We start from the raw sequence: 9,671 nt of genomic DNA, 5'->3' as shown, positions 1-9,671 counted from the left end.
TATATTTCACTCCTATCTGAGTAAAGTTTTTATGACTTTTATGTTCTGTGTGACATATATTACATTTCAGTATAACAGATATAGGGACATGATCTGACAAATATGTTGGTTCGCCAATATAAAAATATTCAATAGAGGACATCAAATCCATGTCAGACAAGGCATAGTCAACAGTTCTTGAACCATTATGCTTATAACAAGTTACATTACCAAAAAGATCACCTGATTTAGGCACATTTCAATTTTAAGGGAAAAAAAATATTCAAGCTGTATAGTGATATTTATTAAAATTAAACCTACAGTTTTTAACTTACCGGGATTTTTTAAACACTTTTCACGATCTGCAGGACAAACTCTGGTGTGAACTTGTCCTTTGCCAAATTTGCAACCATATTGGTAATACTTCATATTACCTTCAAAGTTTTCCTTCCAATCAACTTTTAAGTTGATTATGTTGTCTTTTTTATAAACTTTCCTTTCATGTACACATTTTTCTTCTTCTAAATTATGGTAAAAAACTAGCATTAGTTGTTTAATGACGGTTGAAAGTAGTTGGGGGTAACCTATATTGTTGAATACGCTTAGTTACATACTGTGTTAAATTGTACCGTTTTGAATATCAATACATTTAGATCATCTGATCCTTGTTCGACGCAGACAATGTCATTACTTGGACTTTAGTGCATGTACCCGATACCATCCTCACAACCAGCAAATCCTTTGACGGTGTTCATATTGTTTTCAATCTAAATTGAAAGTTACGTTTTAGGTAAAATAACTGAGAGAACAGATTTTTTTCTAGAGTTGAGACCAACAGCTCAAGGACATCTAAAGGAATGGTGTAGTGATATTTAAAGTCAAATGCAGACATGACATGGTGGTACACTATCCATAGGGAAATGAGACCAGTCTGCTCATAGATTTTAGATTTTTCAACACTGGAATCACACAGTACTTCAATACTGAAGAAATAAACTCATCATAGATACCAGGACTAAATTTAGTATATACGCCAGACGCGTTTCGTCTACAAAAGACTCATCAGTGACGCTCGAATCCAAAAAAGTTTAAAAGGCCAAAAAAAGTACGAAGTTGAAGAGCATGCATCATGTTGAACTATTTGGTAAAAATATACTTGGACGATATAACCAACTATTGTATTACTATGAAGGAGATACATTTTACTACAGAAACAACCCTGCTATGAATAAGGGGACTGCCGTTGTTAGTAGTGTTTTCTAGAGAAGAGGTAAATAGATAAGCGTCCAAGACATGGCACGTTATACAATTGAAAGATGAATAATCCCGTCAGTATGATATTTGTCTTTAATATGTCATTATAATATATTTCTATTATGAATTACTATATACGTTGAACACAAACGTCAAAATCGATCAATGGCGTAGTGGAATTAACAATTTTTAGATTCTAATAAATTCTATGTATAACTTTTGGACTAGTTTGAAACTCGTTCTATTTCTGTAATTTATTCTTACATACTTTTGATTTTTAACCCTGTATGCGTGCATTGCCTATGTAAATTTTAAAATTGTTTGTATGCACATTGAACGACAAATTTATGTGACGTATATGGGTCATTCTCAAATTTTGTCCAAATACTTGTGAACGAAAGACTCCAATAAAAATATACAATATATACAAGTTTCATGTACTGTACTGTGAATGGTGACACAAATTAGATTCAGAAACGGCAGTTTAATGTTTGTGGGTATGATTATAAGGAAAAAAATATTCTTCAAGTACTACAGACTGAAGTACAACATGGATGTAAACAACTTTAGGTCAGCCATGATCATTCAGAGCCAATATTTAATCAAAAATGCCAATTAGCTTTATTGTAGTAACAATTGTTCCACTGTGTTGATGCCCCATCTATAATGCCTCTATTTTCTGGTCTGTGCATCTTTCTGTTCGTTTGTCAGTCTGTCCATCCGTTCGTCCCGCTTCAGGTTTAAGTTTTTGGTTGAGGTAGTTTTTGATTAAGTTGAAGTCCAATCAACTTGAAACTTAGTACACATGTTTCTTATGATATAATCTTTCTAATTTTAATTCCAAATTAGTGATTTTACCCCATTTTCACGGTCCACTAAACATAGAAAATAATAATGCGGATGGGGCATCTGTGTACATGTATTCTTGTTCGACTTGTAAAAAACAGATCTATTTTACATATTCCAAAAAAAAAAAAAAAAAGGGGGAAATACCAGGTCAAAATGAAGTTACACTATTCTTTTATTTTTCAGAGTGATGTAACAAAGACAAAAGGATTGAAGAATTTGAGTGAATGCAGTAGCATAATTTCTGAAAGTAGCATGGAATTTTTATCACAAGTATTATTTTGTATTTCTTTTCTCTTCATAGTAAAACTAATGCTTGCTGTTTTGAATTTGTAAAAATTCTATCCAAATTCATAGGAAATGTAACTTTTCACATATTTTGGCTATCAGACAGATTGTGAACTGTAATGTCTTGTTTATCAACAGTGTTATTGAATTAATATATAAGTTAACTTTTAATTTCCATAGACAAATGAACATGAAAGCATCAGATAAATGTATCTCTATCAATATTATATATAAATTTTATTTAATAAACGTTTTACCCCATCCACAGAAACTAGGATTTGCTTTTTTTTCAAAATAGGGGGGGGGGGGTTGAAAGGGTATATATTAATCATACTGTCTTCTCCATTTGTTGGTCACAAATTATCTTCTAAACTAACTACTCTTAAAATGTAAAAGGTTTTCAATGCAACTTCATACAGTTTTAAAAAGTGTTTCTTCTATGATGCACATGAAGAACTATATTACCATTAAGGGGAGATGATTGGAATGAACAGTTGGTGTTTTTTAGTAAAATATTCAGGTCATCAATGTTGGACCAAATGCACAATTTTTATTGTCCAGTTCCTGTCAAATCTATTTAGTAATCTATACTTAGTTACAATTTAACTGTTAACAGGTGAATAACATCAATTAGCCAAAATTATAGCAAAATTCTTGTTTAAATAAGAAGTTTCTATGCAATAGGGAGAAACATGAGTCCTAGATTACATATAATTTCTAAAAGTCTTGGTACTTATTACATTTACTAGGCATTAAAAAAGATTATGGTAAAAAGATATAAAATAAAATAAGGTACTCAAAGGTTAACCATGAAGCAAAACAAAACTATGAAAATAACATGTTTATTTTTTTTCAATTTAATAAGCATCAAAAACTATGAAAATACATTTTGTAACATGTTATTTTTTTCAATTTAATAAGCATCAATCATATTACAAAGATCTATAAACCAAGTAAAAATCGCTTATGCTCCATCTTTAATTTAAATAACTAAGTTTGTAAATTGAATATCTTTTTAGGAATCATCCAGCAGTTTCCAGCTTATAAATGATTTTCACCATGTAAATGAAATTTTACAAGCAGTTGGGATGAGGTGTTTTTCAGAAGAAGAAAGGAGTTCCTGGCATATGTATTCAAAAAGTTCCAAATCTGTTTATTGCAATAGATTACTTGAGATAATGAAGAAATTTATTACCACTGTTTTTCCTCAAGATATAGAAGATGTCCTTCATTCAGTGACAAATTTATTGAGTTCTAATGACCAGGAATAGAAACCTCCAGTATTACCTAAGGGTTCATTTGGCCCTTTAGTTGATTCGTTTAAAAAAGCTGAATCTTGGCGTCACAAAAGACAAATACTTTCATTCTTAACACAGACTATGTCATATAATCAAGTTTCTGAAATGCTTCCCGACGTCTCTGAGAATAAATACTATGCAACAAAGAGCCATGCTAAGATTGTTGGGCTAGGTCTACCACTATCTACATCTTCAACTAGGCAAAGGATGGATCCAGTAAAATTAGACAATTTCCTTGATTTTATCACTTCTTCACATGTTGTTCGTGATTTGCCATATGGAGAGAGAAAGATAAAGATGTCAGATGGAACTGTTCATGAAATGCCAAATGTAGTACGTTGTATGGGTTCCAGTGATGTGATTCAACAGTATAAAGTCCATTGCTCTGAGAACAACTTATGTCCCTTAGGTAAAAAATTTAGAGATGAACTTTATTGGTAATATTTGGTTAACTATAATAAATCTATGAATGTCTATGGAATTGTACTACAGTGCTCCATATAAAAAAAAGTAGGACTACTTTTTTCTCATAATTTGTATAAATTGCTTATTCTTGACCAATTCAATGGATTTTTTCAAAGTTTTAAATTCTTGGAGTTCTTTGATATGCCTAATGTAACTGTGTATTCCTATTCTTAATATTGGGTCCTCTTTTCAGATTGACCAAGGGACCAAAATTAAATTAAAGTTTGATTTTTACAAAAATGAACACTTGGAGTTCTATGATCTTCTGAATCTAACCTTGTAGTTACATTTTTGATATTGGACCAAATTTTGTATTGGGTCCACATTAAGGCCCAAAAGGGTCCAAAATCATATTGGGGTATTTAATTGAAAAACCTCACCCTAACCTTTGACATTGTTGTTACTGTACAACATAAGAATCTATTTCACAAATGATACTATAAATAAACAGGGTATGGGTTTTTTTTTCTATGCAAAAATGGTCTATGAATGAAATTTTACCTCATGATCATGTCTCAACAAATTTGGCTTACTATTAATGCTAAACTGTTCGTAAAGTGTTAGTTTTATGTAAGAATTACATTATTCTAACTCTCAGTCTGTGAATAAAAACATTGAATTGATATTCCTATTTTCATTTGTTCTCTTCAAATTTTAGAATTAAATTATAAATTTTACATTTTAAGGTGATAGCACCATGTATAGAATATAGGCGCAATGTGGAGCACAAGTGAGAACAAGTCTTGAAGGCATAGATTACTTTGTTGCTGAAGGAGGACGTGCAATCCGTACCATCATAGAAATCCTGGACGAACTAGCTAAGATGAACATAATTGATCGAGAAAAACACAAAGAATTTTCTTCATTGCTTTTGCAGTGTAAACAGTATCTACGAACAGATTTCAAGGTAGTTTAAGGAATTTACAAAGGTCACCCTTTAAAAAAATGAAGAGTAAACATCATGAAATGTCTTTTATTATTCATAATTGAATTTTTGTTGAAATGAAATAAAAAATTATACTGCAAATATTTCATTGAATTCACATGTCAATGATCTATATACATGGAAGTCAAGTTCCGATAGACTCTTTATTAAACTTTAAGACAGACATATATAGGCCTTACAATCATTCCATACAGTAAATTCATTTAACCTATTGCTTAAGTCTCCTAGAAAAAAACACAACAAGTAAACTGAATTTTTACCAATGAATTATCAAACAAGTAAAGGAAGATAACACACCAAGAAACATATGTACATGCACCTCACCATTATACCATATATGGCTACAAGTTATAATTGACTTACATGTATCACTTATAGAATTTGAAAACTAGGCAAATTTTAAAAAAAATCAACATTGACTAAAGAACCATGAAAATTGGATCAAGAACAGATGACATCTGCTAGACAGATTCCCACATGTTACAATTATGTGATTACTATACACTAAATATAATCGTTTTCTTATAGTAGTATACAATCTATCTGAAAAAACAAGGTAGTGATCGGGAGATCATTAATGCTTGTAAGACTGAGACCCAAAATAAAAGAAACATTCCATGACGTAGTTAAAAAATGTTTCATGTTGTACATTTATGTTTCAGGTGCATATTGCTGCAAATAGTGAAGTAGGAGATCATTGTCTGATGTATGCACTTAGTGATTCTATTCATCCACAGTTTGCACATCCTTGCCAGCATCAACACAATTTAGTGTGTGTCACGTGTGAGCAGCTTAAAGATGCAACCTTATCAATACAGAAACTATTGGAGTGCACAAATATTGTCGGAGAAAATGAAAAACTGAATGATATGATTTTAAAATCAAGCAATCCATTCAAAGTATCAATAATTTAAAGAGGCATATTGTTCGTTGTAAGAATCAAGATAAGGCAAATTATTTGAAACTATGGGTCAAGATGAAGTATTTCTGGTCTCAGATTGGTCAATGAAGTATTTGCCACGAAAGTATCGTGAGGACCAGAGTGACTGGTTTGCCAAACGTGGATTACCGTGGCATATAACTATGGCCTTCATGAAATCTGAGGAGGTAATTGAAAGTTAAGGGTTTGTCCACATCTTTCATAGTCAAGTTGCTCAGGACAGCTTGATCACAGCTGCAATCATCATTGATGTCATCAACTGCATTCAAACAATGAAAGGTCCTGACTTATCATTTCATTTATGATCAGATAATGCAGGATGCTACAAATCTTCCGAGATGATGGCCCTCCTTTATGCAAATGGAAGTATTGCTTCGTATGATTTCTGCGAGTCGCAGAATGGCAAAGGACCCTGCGACAGAACAGGAGCGACTCTGAAATCAGCTATAAGAAGATTTATAAACCAGGGAAATGATGTTTTGACAGCATTTGCAATGAAAAAGGTACATATACATGTATACAATTTCTCTGTTATATTTTTTATATTTTTCTTTAAAATTTTCTGTTCTAACTCACTCAGTTTTGAGTTTACATAGAATAACAGTTATAATGAAACCGGTTCCACAATACGACCTTGGATTCAACCGTTTTAAATAAAATTTAGGGGAAAAAAAGTATTATGAGACATTATGCAATAATAAATTTTGAGACATTGTGTATTGTTTAGATCCTGAACTTCAGTTTTCACAAAAATCACCCATAAATAAAACTGGACAGTTTGTGTTTAATGCAACAGTAATTTTGAGGTAAAAGTATATTTTAATGTAAAAAAAATATGTTATTGCTGCAAATGGTGACATAATAGGTATGTTTTCCAGTTGCCATTATATACATGTACGTGTAACAGTAGAATTAAACCCAAATCTGTCAAAAATATTCTTTTTAATTAAGACACTTTATTATTTAGGGAACATAAACCAAAGAACATTAACATGAACACAAATGTAAGTTGAACATCTAGGGCCGTCATTAAAAATTTGTCAAGGCTATAGCAACATAATTGTAATCATGGATTTTCTTAGGATAAGTAGAAACTATTTCATAAATGATTTTTATGTTAATTTTAGGGTATTGAAACTGCAATGACAAAAGTGAAATACAGAGTGAGTGTAGTCGAGTACAACCCTTCAAAGAAGACTGCTTTCAAGGGCATACCCGCCATTGGGTCCTACTCAAATTTTCAGTTTGAAGAGCAGGGTATTCGTGTTTGGAAAGCACATGGTGTCGGTCCAGGTAATTATTTGATTTTAGACTAAAAAAATCATACCATTTCTGCTTTGAAAAAAAGACATATACATGTATTCAACTATTATCATAAAGAACTTGGAAAGGAAGTTTTCTTAAACCTAACAAAACAATCATATGATTAATCACCTTTTTAAAGAAATTCATTGGTGTATAAACTCAACAAATTCATTCATAAACTATGATATGTTTGTGAGTAACTTGGTTCAGTTTATATATACATCAATAAATTCCTATAAATAAGCATTTAACCATAATTCTTTAAAATTGAAGAAATGGAATTATTTTTACCACAATCATAACCTCAAGTTTATTATTTCATTATATGATTAAGCTGAAGTGAAAGTAGATACTTTTAACATTGAGCCAGAGTGTGCTATAACCACTGCCATGTTTACATTGTTGACAAAAAGAAGTTCAGTCATATAGTCTTTCCAAGAAAGAAACCCATCAAGAACAACTACCAGAAGTCCTCTAGACCAATCATATAGAACTATTAACTCAATGGCAAACATAAAGAATTATAGGACAATAATTACACATTAATTCTTTCAATATGATATTGTACATTTTGCAAAACATTTTCTGTTAAAACTATGATATATATTTTCACTTGATTTAATAAACACTTTTTACAACCTATAGCTTATGCTAGGTAAAACATGGTAAATTATATGATTTTAGATAACCATAAATAGTTTTGCCTTGGATACTAGCAAGCATAATTTCTAATAATTTTATTTTAAACACTGGAGTTTTGCTTAAATGCATCTTAACTGTAGGTCCTTTAAGAAAAAAGATTTAACAACGTCATTTATACAATATGCTAACAAAGTTGGAGACTTTTTACCAGGTAATTTAGATTATTTATCAGAAAATTAAATTTTAAAGTATAAGTTAACATAATGTCTATTTTTTTTACAGGATTATTGATTGCAAAGGAGAAAATACCTACAATTCCAATCGAACCTTTGACTGTTTTGAAAGAACCAGACCAAATAGGCTTCCATCCAATTATAGGAAGCAAGAATTCAACAGACTTGAGAGAAAAGTCAAATCAGGAGGATGAAACAGAAAACCAGGCATTATTCACTTGTACAAACGATGGATGTTTGGCATCTTTTGACAATGATGAAGCCTTGACAAATCATATAATTGTAGGGAAATGTTGTCTTGAGCTTGACCACAAATCCAGTATTAATTCGGATGTTACTGGGCATATTTATTTGCAAAAAATAGCTGAATGCAGTATTATACAAACAGCTGTTTGCTTATCAGCAGAAACCAAACAAATAGAGCCAAGTAACAACCAAGAAAACCAACATCCTTCTGGTTGGGCCCTCAAAGATGAGAGAAAATGTAATAGGTTCAATGATAATCAAAAAAATTATCTCACAGAAAAATTCAATGTAGGTCTTACTACTGGTAGGAAAGAAGATCCCTTCCTAGTTTCAGAATCCATGCTAAATGAGAAAAACACAGACGGCACCAGAAGATTCACCTATGATGAAATCCTATCTGTTCAGCAGATAACAAGTTTCTTTTCGCGAATGAACAAAAAAGGAAAATGTGTAGAAGATTCTGATGCTATTAGGGAATCAGAAATTTGTAAACTTCGAAGTCAGATTCTTGAAAACAACTAAATGATTTTATGTGCTACATGTGCTATATTCAAATTTTAATTGTCATATTATATCACTTGTTGTCCATCTTTGCCATCATTTTTATCTGTCTTACTTATCAAAAACTATTTTTGAGATTTCTCCTCTGCAATCCCTGGTTCAACATAATCTGAGTCTTTTTTAATTAAAAAAAAAATGTGAAATTACCCTATTTATTAGTATTGTTATCTAGTAAGTCTGTTTTTTATTTTAATACAGTTAAAGCCTTTTTTATTCACAAATTATTACAAGTTTTAGCAATTCAGTTCATGCATGACACCAACATTCATTTATTTTGTTTGTGTATTGCTTTATAGTCGTGCAGAGAGATTGTACAGAGTGAGTGGTATTTTCAGATAATTTTTGACAGAGCTTATGCCCTTTACTTATGAAATACTTTACATGTATTTGAATCAGGATATTGTGACTTACAACATTTGTATAAAGTTCCTAATATAGAGAGATGGCGCTTAAAATGAATCGAAAATGTCAAGTCAAGAGACTTTGTTATGACATAAACAACAACCTTGTTTTTTATGGAAAAATCTTGTAATATTTTATTTTGATATATATACCGGTTACAGTGAGATTGTTGTTTGATTTAAAAATTACAAAGTACTATAATTTGAATGACTTTTTAGATCTAGTTGCTATAAACTTGCTAATTTTTATTGCCAAAATCCCATGTG

The 9,671-nt window shown here is 31.1% G+C and overlaps 2 protein-coding genes and 1 pseudogene across 2 annotated transcripts; all 3 read left to right on the top strand.

Moving 5' to 3' along the window:
- The first annotated feature begins 1,783 nt into the window (after positions 1 to 1,783).
- On the top strand, positions 1,784 to 4,106 carry LOC134717017 (uncharacterized; annotated as a pseudogene).
- A 601-nt stretch (positions 4,107 to 4,707) lies between these two features.
- LOC134724540 (uncharacterized) lies at positions 4,708 to 6,021 on the top strand. The gene is made up of 2 exons (XM_063587632.1): positions 4,708 to 5,037; positions 5,739 to 6,021. The coding sequence occupies exons 1-2, from the start codon at positions 4,954 to 4,956 to the stop codon at positions 5,988 to 5,990; spliced, it is 336 nt and encodes a 111-aa protein (XP_063443702.1). The 5' UTR covers positions 4,708 to 4,953; the 3' UTR covers positions 5,991 to 6,021.
- A 254-nt stretch (positions 6,022 to 6,275) lies between these two features.
- Positions 6,276 to 8,969, top strand: LOC134724531 (uncharacterized). The gene is made up of 3 exons (XM_063587620.1): positions 6,276 to 6,519; positions 7,144 to 7,309; positions 8,246 to 8,969. The coding sequence occupies exons 1-3, from the start codon at positions 6,355 to 6,357 to the stop codon at positions 8,962 to 8,964; spliced, it is 1,050 nt and encodes a 349-aa protein (XP_063443690.1). The 5' UTR covers positions 6,276 to 6,354; the 3' UTR covers positions 8,965 to 8,969.
- Positions 8,970 to 9,671: the final 702 nt, after the last annotated feature.

This window comes from Mytilus trossulus, chromosome 1 (genome assembly GCF_036588685.1).
Source record: "Mytilus trossulus isolate FHL-02 chromosome 1, PNRI_Mtr1.1.1.hap1, whole genome shotgun sequence".
Classification (NCBI taxonomy): domain Eukaryota; kingdom Metazoa; phylum Mollusca; class Bivalvia; order Mytilida; family Mytilidae; genus Mytilus; species Mytilus trossulus.
Note: the sequence above shows the minus strand (reverse complement) of the source record. Positions and strands in the feature narration are given on the sequence as shown.

Excerpts from the sequence above, each read along its gene's own strand:
- LOC134724540 (XM_063587632.1), top strand. The coding sequence starts at position 4,954 with ATGAACATAATTGATCGAGAAAAACACAAAGAATTTTCTTCATTGCTT. Across the intron at positions 5,038-5,738 it reads ATCTACGAACAGATTTCAAG|GTGCATATTGCTGCAAATAG; the intron begins GTAGTTTAAGGA and ends TTTATGTTTCAG.
- LOC134724531 (XM_063587620.1), top strand. The coding sequence starts at position 6,355 with ATGATGGCCCTCCTTTATGCAAATGGAAGTATTGCTTCGTATGATTTC. Across the intron at positions 6,520-7,143 it reads CAGCATTTGCAATGAAAAAG|GGTATTGAAACTGCAATGAC; the intron begins GTACATATACAT and ends TGTTAATTTTAG. Across the intron at positions 7,310-8,245 it reads AGCACATGGTGTCGGTCCAG|GATTATTGATTGCAAAGGAG; the intron begins GTAATTATTTGA and ends TTTTTTTTACAG.